Consider the following 24,091-nt stretch of genomic DNA (forward strand, 5'->3'; position numbering starts at 1 on the left):
CTGGAAGAGGTAGTCCTCTGTATTCTGGTCGGGGTTGTCGGCGGCCTGCGCGATGTCGAAGGGCGAGCGGCCGGCCAGCATCTCGTAGGTGAGCACGCCGAGCGCCCACCAGTCCACGGAGAAGCCGTACTCCTCGCCGCGCAGGATCTCCGGCGCTATGTAGTTGGGCGTGCCGCAGAACGTCGACGTCGTGTCGCCGGGCCGCACGCCCTCCTACACGTCGCACGTCACACATACGTCAAACGTACGTCACGCATACGTCATACGTACGTCATAAGTCACGCATACGTTATACGTACGTGACGTCATCAGCTTGTATGTCAATATGACGTTTTAAGTAAAATATTAACAGATTTCTTGTTCATTTACTAATATTTTTACCATGCCAAATAAACTCTAGGAATTTGGAATTCTGCTAGAAATGGTGTAAACTGTAAATTAAGCTAGGAATGGTTTACGATGTTGAATGGCGGGATTCGAACCCTTGATAATGAATTAGGAAAAGTGAAAAAAAGAAAACGATCCTAATAGTAAATCGGAAATCCGTATTAACTGCTAGGTTATTGACGCTTTTATTGTTGTGATACATATTGTCGCAACATGCAATTGCTTGCACAAGATATTTGTCTTAGCAGACGAAGAGTGGAAGGTAATGTACGCGGTTCCACCCTTTTCGTACAAGGAAGTGTATTTGGTGGGGAATGGTCTCATAAGTTGGAGAAATAATCTCTAAGCATCTTTTACTTTGTTAATTAAAGGTAGGCAATGGCAATTCCAATGGCTCATTTGTACACAATAATATTTTTTTTTTATAGATTTAAGTATTAATGTTATTGTGCAAGAGTACTGCAGAGACGCTGAGTTGTGTGTGTCGCTGACCTTGCACATGCCGTAGTCAGTGAGCTTGATGTGTCCCTCGTGGTCGAGCAGCACGTTGTCCAGCTTGAGGTCGCGGTAGATGACGCCGCGCTCGTGCAGGAAGTGCAGCGCGAGGGAGATCTCCGCCGCGTAGAAGCGCGCGTGCTCCTCCGGCAGCCGCCGCTGACGCTGCATGTGGAACCTGTTGGAACCAACTTGTTCAATCCTGCTCGAAGGACCATATTTGCTTATACGTCATTTTAATGAATAAAATGATTTTTTATTGTAAATTGATGGTTGTATTTGACTCGAAGGAGGAGTACTTGATTGTAATATATGTTTGATTTATTAGAAAAATTACTGTATAGATTTAAAAATATATTTTGATATGAATTTTTAACAGGTACCGTCTGTTGATGAAATTTAAGATGTAATTAAAGTAACAATGTGTTTCAAAGAGTATGAAGCATAACTTTCGCTCACGACTCCGTCTGCGTGGAATTAGAAAAACTAAAGTAAGTTGCCTATGTGTTCTAGACTATCCTCTACACCCATACCAAATTTCATCCAAATTCGTTCAGCCGTTTAGGTTACAAAGTCTAACATACATCCATCCAAACTTTCGCAATAATATTAGTATAAGTATACTCACATGAGATCTCCGCCGCGCACAAACTCGATAACAAAGAACAGCCTGCTTGGAGTTTGGAAGCAGGAGTGCAGGCCGACGAGGAAGGGATGGTTGGATGCGGTCTCAAACACGTGCTTCTCTGTCTGCACCCAGTCGATGTCCTCGTCGTCAGTCACCAGCGCCTTCTTTATCACCTTCATAGCGTACACTCGCTTCGTGCGCTTCAGTTCCACCATTAGCACCTGTAATTACACACAATGTGTAGGTAATCTATTTGACAGTATCCTTAACAATAATTTCCACTTCTTATGGTTTCCGAATCACCTTTAACTATTCGATAGTGCTTATGGTACGATAAATTCATAAAATACCCGAACTCAGTAACTTGAGTTTTACATCATTGAAACTGAGGTTAATTGATCACTAATGAAACACTAGGTAACGATAAAATAAACAAAAACTTCAGAAACCCAGCATTAACCAGCTACTTAAAAATTTAAGTTAATATTTTAAAGTGACATTTCCCTGTATTTGAGAGTAAACTGGAGTTCACATAAAATAACACCGTCTTGGTCATAGGCAGATATTAAATTGATCGATAGGTTATACCTTAGCATATGAGCCGCGTCCGATGACCCTAATGAGCTCGAAGTCTTCCAGCGAGTAGTGTCGCTGAGAGCCGGGCTCCAAGTCCTCGGCGCGCACGGGCGCTGGCGGCGCGGGAGGTGTCTCCGGTAAAGGCTCGGGCTCCGCTCGGGACCTGGAAAAGACCAGAATCATTAAGCAAGGCGAAATTGAGACTACATTATATCATAAGCAAGCGGTCATCTGAATCTGCCAAAATAGCGAAGCGACCCCTGTCCATAGACATCCGCAATTGTAGATGCGTTACCTACTCTTAAGCGAAGGAGGAGGAGACGCACATAAAGAGGATATTTCCCCTTCCTATGTGTCTCCACCGTCAAATCCACATTTCCTTTCCATCCTTTCCTTTTAAGAAAAGGATAGAAAGATGAAGAAACCTGACATTGCATGCTGGTCAGTGTGGTAAGTTGCGATAAGAGTGCAATCTAAATATCACTCACCGAACAGAAGACGCTCTGCCGAGTGTACTCTCTCCGTTCGCATCCTCTTTGACTTCGACTGGATCCACGTGTTCATTCGAGCAGGGCTTCTGCACCAGTTTGTGGCATTTCTTGTGCACAAGCAACTTGCACTGGATGCACTTGAAACCTTGGCGACCCAAGCCCCAGATACGATCCTGGCAGAACGCACAGAACGCCCGCTGGAACCGAATTAAAACTTTTTTTAATAAAAAATACAATAAACCCGACACTGTGTACATTACGAGTACGTATGTGGAATTACGAAACAAATGATTTCTTAGTTTGCAATCGGCGTTTGCCACTATGGTACATACAGAGTAAAAACCCACAAAAACGTGTAATGTCGAGGGGTCAGTTGTTAGATAACGATAGTTAAACAGAACAGCGACAAATATTACTCACTTTAGCAAACAAATAACCAAATGGTTATTTATTTAATTATGCTTCTACTTTGAATTAATTAATTTACAATTTCAAAATGTTATAATTATTAATATTACCGATTCGAGCTGTTTATACCACTCGTCATGATGAAACTCTAAAGTGGTGTAAATAAATGAAAACGTAGTAGGGAATGTAATTAATTTAAATTTAATTAAAAAAAGGTAACATGAACAAGTTTTATTTCATTTGTAAAATATTAAATATTATTCCGTGAAAACCGACTACCATAATAGTATCAAAACACATGTTTACGTTAATATTTAAACAAGTATTTCGACAATGGAAACCCACAACTACATTTACAAATATTGCAATACTGCCTTAGTAACAGTTAACTACTTACTCTATTAAACCGCTTAGCTTGGAAGATGTGGCCATTGACACGATATAGTTTCCGCCACCGACGTGCGCCTCTCCTGTATATGCTTCCTGTAATGATAACATAAAAAGGCCTTTTGTAATCGAAATAATTTAGAGTGGTATTAAAAGCTTTCAATTTATTAGTTCCATCATACTTTTATCAGACACAATTTAAATTATAAAGTATGACATAGAGCATAGAGGCATAGACTTAGACGTAGGTAAAAAAGGATCCTATGATGAAAAGGAACAATGTTTTCCACTGGGTCTGCCGGCATGCATAGAAAAAACATGGGAATAGTCATTTAGTGCGTCTAGTTTTTTCATACAATAACACACAAAAATGCCATTTCACTAAACTGTTTAATCCATACATATTCAGCGATATTTCTAATTCTAAAAATGTAAAAGACTACTAAGTCAAAGTCGATTTAACTTATATTAATATGAATTAAATTACTTGATCAAAATATCTAACAATGTAATTATTTTTAAACATTGTTAATCTAGCAACTCTCGTTTTTATTATTAATCTTTGTACAAGTAAGTGTAGGCAAAGAATTGGGTCACAGAGTATACAATGCGATCAGATCCGCCGCTGCGAACTGCGACAACACAATATATTTGCACAAAGTGTTAATTGCTCCTTTAAATTGCCACAGCGGTTTGTTATGACTGTTATAATTCCTTATGAATTTAATTAATTAATTCTTTAGGAAAACTGCTAATTTAATTAAAAAGTAGACCTTTTTTGTTTAATGTTTAAGTAATTAGGTCAAATACGTTTTATAGCATTCCGACTTTTTTATTAATTGTTTATTTTCTGCAGTATGCTGCTTAACTCCCTGTTTGTTTTAATTTTTTTTAAAAACAACTTGAGAAAACATTCACAACCATATTTATTGAATTTTATATATTAAATTTGGTTCTTTTCATTCACAGTAGATGATCGAACTGATCGATGACCGCACGATGCGAGAATTTCCACCAAAAAACAATCTTTAACTTCGTAAACGTCTGTGTATTTTTATCTTTGTACTACTTTACCTTAAATTATTATAAAAAGAACACATTCACACACGCTAACACACCTGTCACAAATTTGACGGCAACGAACGCACAAGACATTTGCTCGTAGGCACATTGTAGCCACTGATCGATCGCGCGGCACACGACTTATCGTTATAATCTTATCGTTAAGGCGAAATTTTTCAATCGTTTAAACGTAACATGATGAACGAATCGTGTTGATTAAATGATTGACTCCACCTTTACAACTGCGGTAATTAAGGAGTGTCTATTTCCTAACTTCAACAAAATTCTATTGTTAAAAATCGAAAAGATTCAAGAAACTAACCGTCAAATTTTAAACATCTTGTTTCGATTGCATTCATAAATTGATATAAAAGTTATCTATACTATTATAATAAAGGGTAAACATACACTTCTTTGTTGCCTAAGATGTCAGCAATCACAGTATATTTTCGAATAACTCTTTTTTTAATGAAAAGCCCTACACTTCCGTCACGCTTTAGGCTATATATTTCACGCCGTTAAACTTAGGGGTAAATATTTTGGATAAAACCCCTAATGTGAGAAAGAGACCATAAGTTGTTGCCAACATCAAGAAATCAAGATTGCTAAGGTTTGTCATGTCACGTCATTTTGACATTTGCTATTGATAATCTGACAAATGTAAACAATGAAATAAAATTTTCATAATTTTATGCGGATGAAGTCGCATGGGAACAGCTAGTGCAAATACAGAAATGTTTTAAAGAATTATCTTTGCATAAACGCATATATAAAATGGGTCAACACAAAATCCAATCCGCTACCAAAACATACATAAAAGTCAACACTTACGGTCCTCGCCCGCGCAGGGCATCCCCGGCGCCGCGGGAACATTCGGGAACACTGGAACAAAACAACTACGTTAACATGGAACATTGGAACAAATAACGCCGGAAGTATGCGGAACATTGGAACAAATAACGGAACATGACTTTAATAATATTAAGCATGGTAAACGTTGTGCAAACAATGGCGGGCGAGCGTCCGAGGATTTCTTATATTTGCTTTACCAAATTGCATTCTTTTGTTTTACGGAAATGTTAGAAAGCTCTATGCTAGTAGGAAATCTGCTGGAGTTAAACTCTCTAATATTTACTTTTCTACACATTTGTAGGCTTTTTAAAAATTAGACGCAAAAACATAATTGATGCCTGAAAAATTATTTTATAAACTAGATGATCAATCATTTCTGGATTGTTTATTTATGATGCTGTAAAATAAAAAAAATGCATCTTTAGAGCAGTTTAAACGAGGTATTTAATTCAAACGTCCGCTCCAGGCCCCGCTGGCGAGTGTTCATTAGTGCGGATGTCTCGGCCAATTACATATTTCAGCAAGTTGGGAACCAAGACTATTGTAAGGGACAGCAACTGAACGTAAATTGTTCGAATCATTGCTAGGGACTATTGCCTTATAACTCCGGGACTTTTAAGGTTAAATTGCGGCAAAGCGTTTGCTCTGTAGGAAAGATCTTCGGGTTTCTTTGAAATTAAAAAAAAAGAATCTCTTACTATTCCGTGCTGTGTTACATATAATGTAATCTATCATATACTAATATTGTAAAGAGGAGAGATTTTTGTATATATTTGATTTACGTAAAACACTACTGGGCCGATTTCATTCTTTCACCATTATAAAACTACGTTATCAGTGAGTAGCATAGGCTACGTTTTTTTATTATTTTTTGAATTTCACGCGGGCGAAGTCTTTTTTTGTAATGTTAACCAGTACATAGAAAATAAGGTTTTTATAAATTCTAAGGTTTTTATAATTCATATTTGTTGTGATAATAGTTGGCGTAAAGGTAAGTTGTTGTTGATAATAGTTGATGATCAGTTCAGTTGTCACAAAACCGCGGGTTTCTACTTCTTAGACGTTTATAAACATCGTTTAGTCATTTTCTAACGTGAAAATGAGAATGACAACAATATTATAACTGTTTTAACATTTCTCTTGTTCATAAATGGAAGTTGCGAAATAAATTGTACGGCGGTAATCTATTTTTAACTTAGTTTGCAGAAACATTCTGTTGTAACAATAGGGCTTCATGCGACAATGCAATATACATTTCTGAACAACTACACAATTGAATAAGGTTTAATCAATAACTTGCAGTGGAATCGTTTCAGGCAAACTTCTTACATTGGCACAAAACAGTCAATAAAAATGTCTCTTGTCAAACTGAGCAATAAAAATGGTTTAATATCGTATGGCTGAGCAATAAACTTTTTACACAATACTTTGATCATAAAACGATTGCTAGGATCAAATCGGTTTGATCTACTGCCAGCTATATGCTTTTTTATTTCAAAAACTTTATGACTGCGACTTTACAATTATCATGTATTAGCTTTCGCCTGCGACTCCGTCCGTGTGCAATTAAAACAAGGGAGTAGCCTATGTGTTCTTCCAGACTAACCTCTACATCTATACCAAAATTCATCGAAATCCGTTCAGCCGTTTAGACTACAAACTCTAACAAACATCCATCCATCTAAACTTTCGCATTTATAATATTAGTGTGATAAAAATGTTAATTTAAGTATTAAAAATAATATTTTTTACATTTCACATACTATTGATAAATTAACGAGTGAAACACATAGGCATAGTTAGTTGCAAATTATTCAAGTTTTACAATAGCTTTTTTTCATGTACAATAATAGTATTTTATTAAAAGTCGTGAGTACAAATGAAGTTACGGTGGCCGTTAAGAAACTTATTGCTAGTCGCTATAAAATAAAATTAGGTCCGTTAACTTAAGTACATTTCCAAGGCTTTAGAAACGGGTAATCGTAAGAAAGCAATTTAATACGTAACGAGAGAAGAGAAACATTTGGCCGTTGAATCGACACTGGCTCTGAAGATTGCCAAATGTAAACTGCTTTGTCAGAATGTTGAATACAGAACTTCTTATAATAACATCTAAAAAAGCTACTATTTACAGAATACTATTTTATGATAGTTTTCATATTAATAACACAAAAAACCTTACCAATATTATAAAAGCGAAAGTTTAAATGGATAGATGGATGTTTATTCGAGTTTGTAACCTAAACTGTGGAACGACCCTCGGTCAACTTCGACATAGATGTAGAGGATAGTCTGGAAGAACATAAAGACTACTTACTTTTTTATCTTTAGTTTCACGCGGACGGAGTCGCGGGCGACAGCTAGTATGTCGATAAAATATTCAAAAGTATGTCTAGTTTGGTATTTGTTTATTCAGAATATACATAAAACGTACGTGAATTTAAGAAGGCCTAAAAGGAGGGCGTTAGTGAGCTGTCATAAATTACTTATGCCGCCTGCTCAGATATCTGGTTAGTTTATGAACAATCGAATTGTTCAATTAACACTGTCAATTGAAACTGAACGTTTGTAAGGGAATTAAACTACCATAACTCAATTATAAAAGCTAGTACAAACATAACCGTTGTTAAAATTAGTTAATTAAATCGCATTTAACAGTTAAAATAGGCATTTTCGATGCTGGGATGTCTATGATTTGTTTTTACCGCTATCATTTAATACAGAACGCCTGTAAAGCTTTGCTTTACAATCCTTGCAACAAGTCGGGACGCTTGCTGCATGTAATTGGATTTGTGGGAGCCAGTTAACACTGCCGACTATTTACCTCGTTATGCTGTAAATTTATTTTACTTTGTCGCTTGACTTTGGAAGCATTTAATTTCAAGAGACTATAAATACAAAGGTTTTTTTACTACGAGCCTATGAAAATGGAAAAGACTAATAAAACAAGAATTTCAGCTTGAATAGGTACAATACCTCGTTTTCTAACATTTATTACGTATTGTTTGACGGAAGGGATATTCTTGGCCGGTCGCGGTTAAGACGGGGGGAAGGTTGGAGTTTGCGTTTGAGAATTGAAGGGGATGTTTTGTTTCAATACTATGCAATATTAATTTGATTTAACCCCTTGTAAAGCGGTTAAACTAAAACTTTCTAAGTACATATTGAATACGGTGGTTTCGAAACATCTAGGTAAGGGGAATGTCTATCGATTTAGGAAACGCGTCTACAAATTCAGATGTCTATAGGCAGCAGTTGGTTCGCTATTTAGGCGAATTGTGGCTGCTCTTGTCGTTTGTCACCTTGTACAAAAAATCTTTTACTACGAGTATAAGGTGGTTTCAGGAGACTAGTGAAGGTGGAGGATCAGCATAAAAATGCTTTTGAACCCAGTCCCTTACAAGCCCCTACGGGGATTGTCGTTAAGCCTTTACTCCAAAATTGAGGAAAATGGCGGCGAGGATAAGCACAAAGGTTTCAAATCATAATATAAATTTAATCGACCATTACGTTTTATGGCTTATTAGCAACGTTAGTAAATCAAGACTTTACAAGCCCCTATGGTATAATAATATAGATTTTATAATCAAGTTCTAATTCGCTTTTTTATCCGCTTTAAAATTTTAACTGCAATCGCTTTAAATACATACAAGAAACATTAAATATTAAAATTTCATACCTTAGTAGTTAACGTGTATGTAAATTTTAAACCACAATAAAATAATCAGTCTGTAAACAAATAAGTAAAATTAAAATCTTCTAAACAATTTCAATTTCCAATAAACAATGTTAATTACGTTTGACTGTATCAATAGTTCCCCTCTCAGTTGGACTAACAATGGAAATAACAACGATCCCTCCTTCCTTCTGTTACTGCATAAAAGTTTCTATGAAAGTAGGAAAGTTACAAAGTGAACCCGGACTTAAACTAATAACAAACGTTTCAGCAACTACCGTATTCTTTTCTTTGACAATTTTACATAATACATTTTTTTTGTTATTTTTTAAATAAAGACATTCAAACAAGTTACAGAGCGGACATTTAATAGTTATGTATAACTTTAATAATAATACTCACAGCACATATATCGAAAAAAAAGATATTTCATAAGTCTATACTTGTTACAAGGCAATAATTTCTTTAACAGTTTAGTTTGTTTGTCTCCTCTATTGATACATGTAATGTCTTTATTTTAAAAGTAAGACAATATTTTCTCGTGACTTTTCTTATACAAAGTCTTTCTACCAAATCGAAAAAGGACGTGTGCAAAGACCCATAAACTGAAATACCTTCCCTTCCTAGACGTATATCGTCCTAAAATACCATAATACCATTAAAGTACGATAAGTTTACAAATCCTTTTACAATTTATCTAAAAAGAAAACGTACAAATGACATTTGGAATAAATTTCGCTCGGCAATTTCTTCTAGTGTTTTCCAGCTTATTTCCGCGTCGCCGCCAAGGACAGTCGCAAGACAAATGGTCGCAACTGACATTCCTTTTTACTTATACGAGGAAAAGTAAAATATTGCCTTAGCTACACGGGCGTTGTAAAACAAAGTCCCTAAACGCAAACTAAAACTTCTTGTAAAAATGTATGCCGTGTTTCTAAAGTTTCCATTTTTATCATTACCTAGAGATTCGATAGTTTTAGTGACCTAAGTAACGGAGTAAAATGACGTAGTTCGGAAACGCATTCTATGAAGTTTTCGAAAAACACTAACGAATGGGTAAGTGTAGCTGAGAAACCGGCCATAAGTTTATCAATATACATACCAAAAATACTAATGAATGGTTAAACGTTGCTGGGAAACCGACCATAAGTCAAACATCTTATTGCTATAGTCACAAACGGATATAAAATATAAACAAAATTAGTATCACAAATTACGGGTTTTAACGAACAAAGTAATTTGTAGGAAATTTCGCCCTCTAAAGTTATTCCTTTGTAAACGAAAATTTACATTCTAAAGAGTTTATACAAAAATGCTTTTCGTTTAAATGCTTTAACTTTGCAAGCATTTGGGGGTTGTTAAATTATTTTTATGGTATACACAGATGACGATAATATGGCAACTTTGTTTATTTAAAATGTTAAATAGATGTATAGCTTGTTGTAATATTTGTATTCATAAATTTTTTCAAGACTATCACCCACATATGTATCCACATTCTAAAATAGTCGCAGCTGCATTCGGTACTTTTATTACTTGCAGAGTTTTGAAAACCGCACTTCCCACACTCGCACTCTTCATAATTTGTTTTAGTATAATTTGCCAAAAAGTAAATAATTGTTTTTGGGAACTGCATTTCGTTCCACTCGACGGTTGTTTAACAAAAGCAAGGAATTAATGAAAACAAAAGACTGTCGCAGTATCGCCCTTGACCGCACGGCTCTAAGCTGTTGCTACAAGAAATAGGCGTTGAAACAACGGCTTTACATTTGCTCGAGTTTTTACTTATTTAAGTTGGGTTTTCACTGTGGAATTCTACACATTCTATTTAAAAATAGGGAAAATACAAGTACGATTTTACATCGCCTTTTGAAAGCAATGAAACATGATTGTTTCTTATCTGTGTAACCGTTGCATTTTTTTATTTCCTAAATAGAGTCAAGACATATGTATTACCATTAAAATAGAAATAAGCAACTAAAGTTATATCTATACTAATATTATAAAGAGGAAAACTTTGATTTGATTGTAATGAATAAGTTCAAAAACTACTTGGCCGATTTTTAAAATTCTTACACCGTTAGAAAGGTAATTTATCTGTAAGTAACATAGGCTATATTTATTTATTTCTTATTATTTCTAAATTTCACGTGGACAGAGTCCCGGGCCAAAGCTATAATAATTAAAATCATGGGTAAAATTACTATTACTTTTACTATTACCTATTATGTAAACAAGGTTACTGTCCGTAGGTAATCATACCTAGGCACGTTCCGAGTAATGCCTATTCACAGCAAGACCTAAACAAACATGCTGACTCCGAATTAACTTTTTACTGCTCACGCTATCTTTATTGCCGGCCAGCTATATCTCGGTATATGTCTGGCCACTTTCATTTACGTTTATATTATGTTGAAAAAAAGTATAACATAATTATTTAAATTATTACAAATCCACATATCGCAAAGTACTTTTTACACTAACATAAAAATTGTATTTTACAATATAATTTATTCTTTAACTAAATTTTATTGTTTCTTTTGACTTTTAATATTCGGAAAAAACCTTTTTTTTTTACGAAATTTCTACAACGGCCTTGCTATTGCTATATTTAATTACTAGCTGTTGCTAACGACTTCGTCCGTGTGAAATTAACAAAATAGTAAAAACATAGCTAACATTATTCAGTGATAACCTAGCTTTTAATGGTGCAAGAATTTGAACTGAAAATCGGTCCAGGGGTTTTTGAGTTATTTCAATACATACAAAAATCCAAAAATACAAACCTTCCTCTTCATATTATTAGTATATGTAGATTTATATAGATAAAGTAAGGAGCGAAAATACAGTATTTGTTCCAATAAAAACCGTTTTGACGCAAGTTGTCTAAACACAGATAGCGAATGAGCGTACTTTTAACAAGTTTCGTTCGTAACTTATCAGTCGGTTGGTTTGTTTATCCGAGACCTGACTCGAATGCTGAGTTCGCGTACAAACGGACTTACCAATAAACGTTTTCAATATAAAGTTAGATGAGACCACGTACAAAGTTAACGTAAACCTTATCTTTGATGAAACTTTTAAATTCAATTAAGCATTTTCTTTTGTGCATTGAAATGTTAAAGTAAATGTTAAAAAATAAAATAAATTTATTTATTTCTATTTATACTGTAAAATATTATACGACTATTGCTACGGCGTTACATTAATAGCTCGTAGAGGTCTACGAGTGTATATTGTAGCAGTGCGTAGTTTAGTTACGAAAAGACGGGTTCTCGTAGCATTTTGTCCAATTTCCTAGACATAGATTTGTAAAAATATTTAATACAACTAAATTACAACATTGTAACGCTTTATGACTTGTGATTCAGCGATTTATTTGTTGAACCACGTCTGCTGTAGGGGCTTAAGGTACATATTATACGAGTTCTTTTCAGTGGAAGTGTCCGGTTGTATTTTTAAACGGGGTCAGGGCTATACGTTACGGTCTCGCGCCCGCTCGCCAAATTGCACTCCTCCCTTCTGAGAGCTCACCTGATAAACGACTTTGGACACGATTGAGATAAGAATATCTGTATGAGGGATATTTTTACATTGTTTATTTGATATTACTGCATTTAAATGTGAAGGGAAAAACATATTTATTATATACTAGCTTTCCGCGACTCCGTCCGCGTGGAATTAAAAAAAACAAAACCAAGTAGCCTATGTGTTCTTCCAGACTGTCCTCTACATTCTTACCAAATTTCATCGAAATCGGTTGAGCCGTTTAGGCTACAAACTCTAACAAACATCCATCCATCCATCCATCTAAGCTTTCGCATTTATAATACTAGTATGAAGTATGATAGATACTTTAAAGGATATTTTTTTGACCTTAAAAATCTTACTAATATTATAAATGCGAAATTAGATGGATGTTTGTTAGAGTCTAGCCTAAACTGCTGAACGTATCTCGATAAATTTGGCATGCAGATGTATACATCTCCTATAGGATAGTCTATTCTACACATAGGCTACTTTTGTATATCCAGACGGACAGAGTCGCGGTCAAAAGCTAGTTACTTTAGTATCCTAACAAGTTGTAAAACTTGCAAGAACATTACTTCATCTGCGTTTTATGGAAAAAATAACTAAAGCTCAATAAGTAAGTCCAAACGTAGGTTCTAATTGCAATTACCAATGAGTTTTTGTAAAGCCACGATGACATGTCTAAAATACAAAGGGTTTTAAGCACGCAACCAAACAATTAGATATTTGAGTGATAAGCTGTTGTTGTAAATACTGTCGAGGTGCGAACTCAAACATTATGCTTTCAAGTTGGAAACTTACTACAATTATTCAACATAAATAATTGGCACAAAGGATTTTCATTATTTCACTTTAATCCCTAAATAAAAATATATACTCTTTGCTATAAAACGTAATCAAAGAACAAAAACAGAACAGAGTAGCAACTCCAAGCTTCGGTTTATAATATTTAAACTGTTAAGTAACCGAGTTTAAGTAGCAGATAGTGGTAAATCAGGAACATCTGCATAAGTATATCAAAGAACAAGTCGTGATAAAGTAGACATTATCCACGCTGGCCATTGTCCGCAGTCGTAGGTGGCATACCGCCAAACTGCCTGACTCTACACGTTATAAATGACCGAACGCGCTTTGTGTTCCAGTTAAACTTAACTCAAGGAAACTATAAACTTTAATTCGAATCGTAATTGAATAATTAAAAATAATAGTTATTTCTAATTTACATTTAGATCTGAAAATAATATAGTTGCCCGTGTTTTCGTCTATGTCAGCTACCCTACAGTGAAAGTCCTGTCAAAATCGGCCCAGCCGTTTAGGAGATTACTCTGAACAAACGCGGCTAGCGGACAGACAGAAAGATTTTAAATACGATTTTCGTTGTCAGCAATGCTAATGCATCATCTTCCCGAAATCTGGAATTTTTCTTTCGATATTACAAACAGACACTCCAATTCTATTATATGCATAGGTCTTCGGCAACTTAATTCTCTTAGTCGAGGTAGATACATTTTGTTAAATATAATACAAATCAACTAAAAATGTACGACTCATATTAGTAGTTATGTTGGACAAAGATAATACTTTCTCTATATTATAATACTGTAGAAAACTCGTATCCATATTTCTAATTTTACGTTGTTTTTTTACTTTGAAATTTCCAGTCGTTCTACGCTTGATTTTTTTTTAATTCAAAGTGTCACGCGATCCCGTATCGCGTATATTTTGTTAAAACTAAATTATCTTTATTCACATTTGTCATAAAATAATTTTACTTTTAATGTGTTAAAATTTATGTCACGATAAAATAAACTTTCATGAAATAAATCCGTTTTATATTTTATCACTTGCTTTATGGGCAAAAGTTAGGTGGAATCATTACATAGATATTCACGGTTAAGTCGATTTTTTTTACTTTTTATCGAATTTTAAGCCCAGTTTCAAAATCAAACATATAGATAACATAAAAGTTTACAGTTTGGTAGCAATACTCATATAAAATTAACATAGAAATTCTACAATACGTTGTTAGTGGTGAAATCTTTTAAAAAAAACTGCATAACATTAATTTGATGCAAAGCCTACTGGTATATTATATTTACCGTTCATTTGACACGTATTAAGTAGGGAGAAATCAGTCAATCTGTCCAATCAGAACGGTCTCCAACCGCCTCATTTGTTAATTCAACGTCCAATGAACAGTTTAATTATTATAAGTGTGAGTTTTCACTGTCAAAACCAATTCATACCAAGGACGACATAGTTTCGTCCCTCTCACACCTTTTTTAAAACTGAGACAACATGTTTTCATAAGATTGTTTCTACTTTATTTGCAAAAATATAACTTAAATGAAAATTTCACTATGACATAAAATTTCAGATAATGAAGATAAATAATAACAATTTTAAATTGATGTTGGAATATGGAAAAAACAAAAGAAAACCAAGTTTTATTACATTTTTTTTACAATATAAGGTGGCAAACGAGCAAGCGGCCACCGTTCCCCATAAACATCCGCAATTGCAGATGCGTTGCCTACCCTCAATTGACGGAGGAGGAGACGCACATAAAGAGGATATTTCCCCTTCGTATGCGTCTCCTCCACCGTCAAATCCACTTTTCCTTCCTATCCTTTCCCCTTAAGAAAAGGGTGGAAAGGGACTAAAATTAGGCTCCAGCAATATTATTTTTATTATAACACATATAAATATCATAGCCACGAAAGCTAAGGAAAATTTATTCATAAGCGTATCCACTTTCATTCATACGACATGTATAAATTTTCCATCTCGATTGCAAAAATAAAAACTCGATTTATATTCGAATGCCGTCGGAATGTGAGTACGCTTCAAGAAACCTTCAAATTTAAACAAACTCATACAAGAAATAAATGCTAAAGCGATTTATGAAGGAAAAAATAATTGGACCTTTACTCTAATAAGATTTCACAAATGTTATAATTTATAAATAATCGTTAGTAATCGTACGATACCGTTTTCTAAAATGTAATATGGAGTAATTAATTTTTCATAAAATTATTCATTGCTTCAAGATTTTTTTAAACCAACATTTTTATTAGCTAGTAAATTATAATGTTGAATCCTGCCTTATCCTACTCCCGTAGTGTCGGCGCACCGGGTTTTCGTCCTCCAAAGCACTCTATCATCCGTCATCCCAGTCATCACTCTCTTCTTGATCAGGTCACCTTTCACGCAATCCATCCATCTCTTTTAGCTCCTTAAAAACAATGAACACAATAAAAAAAAACAACGAAACGATTGATCAATAGGCTAAACTAAACACGAGACACCCACTATTGTCTTACTGGTTATATTTTATGTTTAGTATTCATAAAAACCACTAGATGTCGTTGTAATTAAAATATATACTTAACAGTGTCTGGCTATCGTAGGGGCGGCTACGACGACGTCGAGAGAGGGGTAGGGCTGCGACAACAGATGGTGAGCGATGGTCAACTTCTGACAAGCATTAAGTCCACAGTACAAAGTCTGCCAAACGCATTCTCTCAAACAATCGGCCGTTTGAGACCAAGACACAGTCGTTATTCTCATATCCTTTATCAATTCAGCACAATTTAAAATCACATTTCAGAACTACACATATAAAACACGGCGAGAACAATTCGTAGACACATGCCTTGAACTAATGAGATTAGATAAGTGTATATTTAGTCCAATAGAATCGATAGAGTTGCGCGTGATTCTAAAGTATCGATGTTTTATCGATAAGATAATTTTAGATGGTCACGGTGGCGAGATAACTCATCTGCGGTGAAAACGGCACTGATAGTTGCGGCTGAGTTTGGTACGGCAGGTACATTACGTGGGCGTAAGGACATGTTACAGCTCACATCGGAAGATAAGAGACAATGGTTTGATAACAGCGCGATAAATACGTATTTGCGCAAATGTTTTATTGCTTTGAAATTTGGTGCACTGTTTACTGTACAAATATATTTTATTATATTTATATTTTTTTTTACATTTGAGTTTATGGATTTGTATAATATGTACATATTTACTGTTAACATACACTTTTATCTAATTGGAAGTATAAATTACATTTGTAAATTTTGCTTTTGAAAATTCCGGATAAGGTTCATATTTAATCAGAACAACAACAGTTTTAAAGTTATAGATACATATTTAAATTAGTATAGATTCTTATTAGAATTCGAAATTATATTCCTTTAGTTTAGTAGTAATAGCACCTGTGACATAGGCGTTAATAATCAATTAACAGCCATTAGCGAGGCACACGGAGGCGATGGTTATTGTATTACGTTCAGCTCCGATTGAGATACGAGATAAGAGGCTTTGCCGAAGATTATCTTGTACGGTAAACAAATCACTTTGTAACAAATTAACTACCATTTTCAACCTTATCGCTATCACAATAAAGACCTTGGATAGTATCTATTGTTTAATTTTGTACTCCCGTTTAAAGTGGTATTTAGTGTTAATTCCAGTTTCTTAAGTAATCCAGTAGAAAATACATTTAAACGTGAAAGTTTCAGATTAGTTAAAAATATCACACTACGAAGTAAGTATTTTTCATATTCAGGTCAATTCATTCATTAAATTAAAAAAAAATTAACCCAGGGTCCAGAGTTCATTATACTTTAGCATTAAAAACGAGGACAGAGAAAAAACGCTAATTACATAAAGTATATGTACATACTAACATTCCTCACTGCGATCAAAGTCATACGGCGTTGGTATATCACCGGGGATAGCCGGGAAGGGATGACTGGCCGCCGCTGTCAAAAACTCAGTCCAAAACGACCGCATCGCGCCCTTTTTTCAAAATTTTATCCATAAACGCATTTTCACGGTCACATCACTACACATCGGTTTAGTTTTACTTCAAACTTGTGTCAGTAACTTCGCGCCAGGGTAAAAAGGTTTTGTGTAAAATATTGTATTGGTTTTATTTTTGTTGTACACAGCCCGGTCGGTGTATTGCCGTCGACTGGTTGCTATCACCCGTTCGCTTCACGATCTAGTATCACGTTGATAAGCGCTCATTGCAATTAGGTGGAGCGAATGATAGTCGCTTTGTTAGTGTCAACAATACTAGAAATTAAACGATTTCTTTAGAAATTTCGTTTATTCACATGTTTTTACATGAGATCATTATTAAAAATATTTATACATTTACTAGCTATCGCCCATGATTCTGTTTGCGCGGTTAAAAAAATATAATTATTAGACTATGTGATTTTCCAGACTATGTTCTAAATATATGATAAATGCCTAATTTTAGTCCCTTTCCCTCTACCACCCTTTTCTCACAAGAAGAGGATGGGAAAAGGAAGTGGATTTGACGGTGGAGGATATGCATAGGAAGGGGAAATATCCTCTTTATGTGCGTCTCCTCCTCCGTCGGATAAGGGTAGGCAACGCATCTGCAATTGCGGATGTCTATGGGCAGCGGTCGCTTCGCCATTTTGGCGGATTGAGGTGGCCGCGTGCTCGTTTGCCACCTTATGTTATATAAAAAAAAAAATCGACTAGACCTGTAAAGCCGTTCTGAGAATATATGTGGTGATAGCAAACATCCATCCATTCTTCTAAACTTTCGCATTTAAAATTATGCTTTAAGAAACGGAACAAAAAAAAATATTTTCAAATTATTAATAAGTGTAATAGTAAGTTATCATTCAATTAATAATTACCTCAGTATTCAGAAAGGGTTGTATTAAATTAAATTTTTGCAAATGTTTTTAAACAAACTCGTAATCGAAATAACTACAAGTGTGTGGAGTGTAGCCCTGGAGCCCAAATAAACGCGCTCGAGGTCGAGTGAGTCGATGCGAGATTCAAACACTCCAGCCTCGCTGAGAATAACTTCACCTTTTTGCTGTATTTTTTCAACTTAGATGTTACATTCATAAGTATACTGAAATAACATTAAATAATGGAATGGGTTTTCATGTTAAAAGTACTGTCGTATTTTACTCGCTTTGACAAAAAGCGATCTTCATATTATTTTATCAAGTCATTTATTAATCTTCTTAATATTACAAATGCGAAAATTTAGATGGATGGATGTTTGTTAGAGTTTGTAGCCTAAACGGCCAAACGGTTCTCGATAAAATTTGGCATAGATGTAGTGAACATTCTAGAAGTAATTTATTTTTGTTTTTAATTCCACGCGGACTCGGGGGCGAAAGCTAGTAATCCATAAAAGTATCTTATATCGGTTTTGCTTTTACCTTTTAGTTTGTATTTTCAGCAAGTTCCTAGATGTTACAGCAAGTTACTTTTTGGGTGCATAAGTTATCATTAAAATAAATAGAAATTTATGCAACCAAAACAATAAATCGTGAATAAAATGTTTAAAAAGCTTTTTAAAAATTCTATCAATGATCTATTTCATGTAACAAATGCACAATTAAAAGTACCCCGAGATAAATAAAGACCATAATATAAAGGCAAATAGTATTTTAGTTAAATAAATTCACCGAACAAATACAATAAAGTAGAGAACAAAGACAACAACGGTTTGAAATAAAAAATCTTGCTACCAGTAAAACTCGGACTCGTAAAGAACAACGTACCCGTAGATAATAAAGTATTAAAAAAACCGGGAGCGAGAGAATTACGTAGCTTCGTATTCAATATTCAGGCTGCTCGGAAACTTACCCCTTACGTCACGCCACTTTTTTTCAGCCTTCCTTTGGTCACAGAGTAACGAAAAAACAACTAACAAACAATCCTCGTTTTTATTTCGAACCATTTTGTTTTCATTATTTACACTCAACATGTCTATAAATTTTAGACATTACGAAAACATTTAAACACCTAAACATTTTCAATTATTACACATGAATCACATTTTAATGTTAATTACCGATTGTTAGCGTAATTCAGTTTTAGTATAAATCTACATTTGGATTCATTAAATACTCAAACAGATTCATTATTCACCTAAACTATTATTAGTTAAATAACGTAATCACTACACAAAATAACAAACTAACCAATGAAATAAAAGTATATATCAAAAACTTCACTTCTACACTTCTGTTCGCAAAACAACTCTACAAACTCGATATATGCGAGAAAAAAATAAACAAGCGTGCTCGAACATAAGGAGTTGAATAAGATCGCGTCGCAAAATATTGTCACATCGTATCAGTGGCCTAGTTTCCCCTACGATATCTCCGAAGGCCGGGTGGCCGTGGGGTAGGGAGGTACTCGTATCTACCCAGATACGGTCTGTGTATCAATGATGTATTTACAATGGCCCTTTCTATCCAATTGTTAGCTCTGTATCAACATAAACAAAACAGTGTTATCTCAACTATCGAATTGATCAAACATATTTGATTTGGTAATAGAGAAAGCATTTTTTGTATGTAGATAAGGGGTATCTTTTCTATGATAATAAAATTAGTTTTATAGTCTTATTGAGAACGTCTTACGCTGGGTTGCTAAAGTTTCAATTTATTTTACACTACCCACTGATTCATTGGTGTTACGTTGAACTAAGTTTTAGCATTGGTAGAGCTCGCTTTAACATTTTCGCACTGTAGGCCCGGCTCGCAAATACCACGGTGCGATACCACGATCTCACAAACGACAGGCGTAAAATGGGAGCAATTCTGCGTACAGTCTGATGAGTGTGGTGCTGGAGGCCTAATTTTAGTCCCTTTACCTTTCCACTCTTCTCTAAGAGGAAAGGATGTGAAGGAAAAATATCCTGTTTATGCGTACAGAAAAATACCTTTGCAATTAGAATTATCAGTCCGATTTCATGATTCTTACCTGAAACAAAAATAAGTGCACATAAGAATCTTCGAATGTTTTAAATTCAATTATGGGAACACATTTATACAGTTTTCCTATATTTTGGATGAAAAAAAAAAAACTAAAGAGACATATTTTTAACGAAGCTTTTATGTCAATTGAATTATGACACCATTCCATCACTGAACTAACAATTTAAATAAAGCACTCAAACACAAATCATAACGAAATTCGAATTTCCAAATGGGATCTTTGCTTTTTCATTCGAGCGTATCCTTTATTGTCAGTTATCATTGTAACAAACTGCCGAACATAAATTAAACGTACACTCGAATCTAACTTTTGCAAATATAAACCGTATTTCATTGTAATAGATGATATATTACCTTGTACAGATGTTTTAGTCCCAGAGATATACAAAACGGGGATGTATGCAAATGTAACGTCCCGAAATTGCCGTACTATTTGTGTTCGGGCGAATGTTTACTTAATGTATTAACGACGGATAAAGACAAGAAAGGAACAATTTCATAAGTTTAAGCAGCGTTTATAATAATTGGTGGTCTTTTTGCATACACGGATAATATCTATACTAATGTTATAAAGAGGAAAGATTTGTATTTTTGTATGTATTACTCAAAAATTACTGGGCCGATTTCAAATTCAAATTCTTACACCATTAAAAAGCTACGTTTTTTTTTTATAATATAAGATGGCAAACGAGCAAGCGGCCACCTGAATCCGTCAAAATGGCGAAGCGACCGCTGCCCATAGACATCCGCATTTGCAGATGCGTTGCCTACCCTTGTCCGACGGAGGAGGAGACGCACCTAAAGAGGATATTTCCTCTTCCTATGCATCTCCTCCGTCGTCAAATCCACTTCCCCTTCCCATCCTCTCATAAGAAAAGGGTGTTAAAGAGAAAAGGACTTAAATTAGGCCTCCGGCACCACACTCATCAGACGAAACACGGAATTGCTTCCATTTCACGCCTGTCTTCTGTGTGGTCGTGGTATTACACCAGGCGTGCCGGCCCATTCGTGCTAAGATGTTAAAGCGGGCACTACCACTGTTAGACGTTATCGGCGAGTAACATAGGCCATTTTTTGTTATCTTTTTAACTTAACGGAGACGAAGACGCGAGCAACAGCTATCTTGATATAAATCAAAACACATATAAAATTGTAAAATATAAAAATTTTAGAATAGAGGAATAATATAAATATCATATTACTAGAATCAAAAATAGGCTGACGTAGTGTCCAATTTTTAAAATACTTTTCGGAGCTTCTAATAGACTAAATTTGATTAAAAAAATGCCAAGATTCTTCAGGAGTCTTATCTAAGATTAGGAGTCCAATAATTGGATTAAAAACTTTCTTTACCAGTCAACTTAAGCCGCGTCTGGGGTCTGTACCTTATCTCTGCGTGAAATTAGCAAATTGTAAAAGTTCGGGGCGTCGCAGGTGGGGGCTTCACCAAATTAATTATGCACACTTTAGAACTAATTAGTCTTTTGATGTAACGCCGCTTCGAAAATCATCCTCAAAGCAAAGGCTCTATACAAAGGAAACATGCTTTTTAATTATGAGTTAAACACATTAACCATCTTTCTCTTTTAACGATAGAAGTTGAATTTGATACGCAGTATTAATTTCGCGTCTTAAATTTTAAGGCGAGAATCAGACTACAAAAGACCTATTTATTTATTTGCATTTGATGTTAATAATCTCATTTCTTACTAATATTAATATATAAATGCAAAAGTTAAGATATATATATGTTTGGGTGTATGTAGCCTAATCTGCTGAACAAATCTTGATGAAATTTAACACAGATGTAGAACATAGTCTGGAGAATCACATAGGCTAATTACTAAGTTTTTTCTTAAGCTAGTTGGTTATATAAATCGACTAATAGTAGGATTTTAAATCCGAACATGTACGAGGGCAGTCTTATTGATAATCGTCCTATAAGCGATTTATTCCAATAAGAGTAAGAATTCCACTGAATTCCACGTTTAGCTTCTAATGAAAAAACATATCATAAATTAAGAGTTGTCTATGTTCTGTAGTATAAATGAGGTGTAAGAGAATATAAATTCATAACTATGTAGGGTCAAGCCAATAACAAGACAAACAAATTAAGTAGCAGAAAAATATGATAGAATATACTACATGCAATTGGCAATTTATTTCTAAACGTAGTTTTAGCAAACGTTTCTTAGATTAAGTATTTATTTATATAATGTGGATATCTAATACTCTTAATAGTTAAGCCCTATAAAAAGTTTTTTATATATCAAATGCCCGCAAAGTAAACGAGTTTACATACTTAAAACATTTTATTATTATTCGACTCCATCCCTCTATCCCAGCGGGCGGTTGTGTAACAAAGTTTATGTGTGTTTGAAAGTACGTTATATCGAAAATATGGGCGTCGTAAAATCGTATATCTTTATATACAAATATCAAATAATATGGACTATGAATTAAAAATGATTATCACTTTATATAACAACTAGCTGTTGCTCGCGACTTCGCCCGCGTGTAATTAAAAAAATAATAAGAAATGTAGCAACTCACTGATAACGTAGCTTTTTCACGGTAAAAGAATTAATTCAGTAGTTTTTGAATTAATTAAATACATACAAAACTACAAAAGATTGTTTTAACTAAACAATTTTATTCGTCATTTCCTTTTTAAGGCTTAAGGACCCACAATACGTGGCCTAAAAATAGGTTTACTTAGGCATACTTAAGGGAACTGGAGAAAATGTCTCGAATGACTGACAATTAACACCTGAATGGTGTACCTAGTCCTTGTCACTGTTATACAAAACAATAAGTAGGTCGGCTTTTGTAATCCTGGCTTGTTGGCCGCTTGCCATCGTTTTGTATGCTTGCTTCAGCGACCGTGGAGCCATCTGTGGTACATATTACTTGGCTATACAAAGCCCGTTCACTAATTTTATCATTAAGATTAAGTATTATCAAGCAAGATTAAGCTCTTTGGAAGCTTTGTAGAGCAAGGTGCATGCCGAGAATCTTTACTAATCTAAACTATTATAATAAAGCGTAAACACACACTTCTTTGTTGCCTAAGATTTCAGCAATTACAGCATATTTTTGAATAATGCTTTTTTAATAAAAGACCCTACACTTACGTCACTCTTTAGGCTATATATTTTCATGCCATTAAACTTAGGGGGTAAATATTTTGGATAAAAACCCTAATGTGGGAAAGAGACCATAAGTTACTGGCAACATCAAGGAAGCAAGATTGCCATAGTAAGTAGTAATTGGTATTTTTACATTTGCAAATGACAATTCGACACATGTATAGTAAAATAAAATTTTCATAATGTTATGCTGATGAAGTCGCACAGGAACAGCTAGTATACTATATTTACAAATTTTAGTTACTTGAATCACTATATTAAATTTTATAGGACTAAGGGCATGTCCCACCACTGGCTGATAGAGGCTCAGATAGCTTTAAAATGACGTCACTGTCAAATAAGGTAACAAAATTCGATATTTCCATCAAATATTTCACACGTTGGACTATCAGGCAATTTACAATTTGGTGGGACAGGCCATAAACAATGCGTGCAAATTGTGATATAAATTATCATAGCAATTGTTTTTTTATGTTTATTAAATGCGGAACAATGAAACAGTCGTCAGTTTGTACTTATAAAAATATTTAGACACATATTATATGTTCTAAATTAAGAAATTTCTTTGCCAAGCACGTACATGATTTAATATAATAACATATAACCCCATCAAGTATTTTATTAAATATCCACTTCTTATCAGT

At 34.5% G+C, this 24,091-nt stretch overlaps 1 protein-coding gene across 6 annotated transcripts in view; it reads right to left on the reverse strand.

Moving 5' to 3' along the window:
- Positions 1–24,091, reverse strand: part of LOC106105187 (atypical protein kinase C) — a 122,147-nt gene that overhangs the window by 2,912 nt on the left and 95,144 nt on the right. For 5 of the 6 annotated variants that reach the window (XM_013285448.1, XM_013285447.1, XM_013285444.1 and 2 more), the window contains 7 exons: positions 5,266–5,316; positions 3,383–3,468; positions 2,575–2,774; positions 2,099–2,249; positions 1,511–1,731; positions 880–1,060; positions 1–213 (listed from right to left, as the gene is read on the reverse strand). In XM_013285448.1, coding sequence (XP_013140902.1) covers positions 1–213; positions 880–1,060; positions 1,511–1,731; positions 2,099–2,249; positions 2,575–2,774; positions 3,383–3,468; positions 5,266–5,316 — 1,103 coding nt within the window. Of the gene's footprint in view, positions 214–879; positions 1,061–1,510; positions 1,732–2,098; positions 2,250–2,574; positions 2,775–3,382; positions 3,469–5,265; positions 5,317–17,196; positions 17,357–24,091 lie in introns of those variants that run through there. The other variant, XM_013285449.1, reaches the window with a different exon arrangement.

Source organism: Papilio polytes, unplaced genomic scaffold (assembly GCF_000836215.1).
Source record: "Papilio polytes unplaced genomic scaffold, Ppol_1.0 DF823177.1, whole genome shotgun sequence".
Taxonomy (NCBI): Eukaryota; Metazoa; Arthropoda; class Insecta; order Lepidoptera; family Papilionidae; genus Papilio; species Papilio polytes.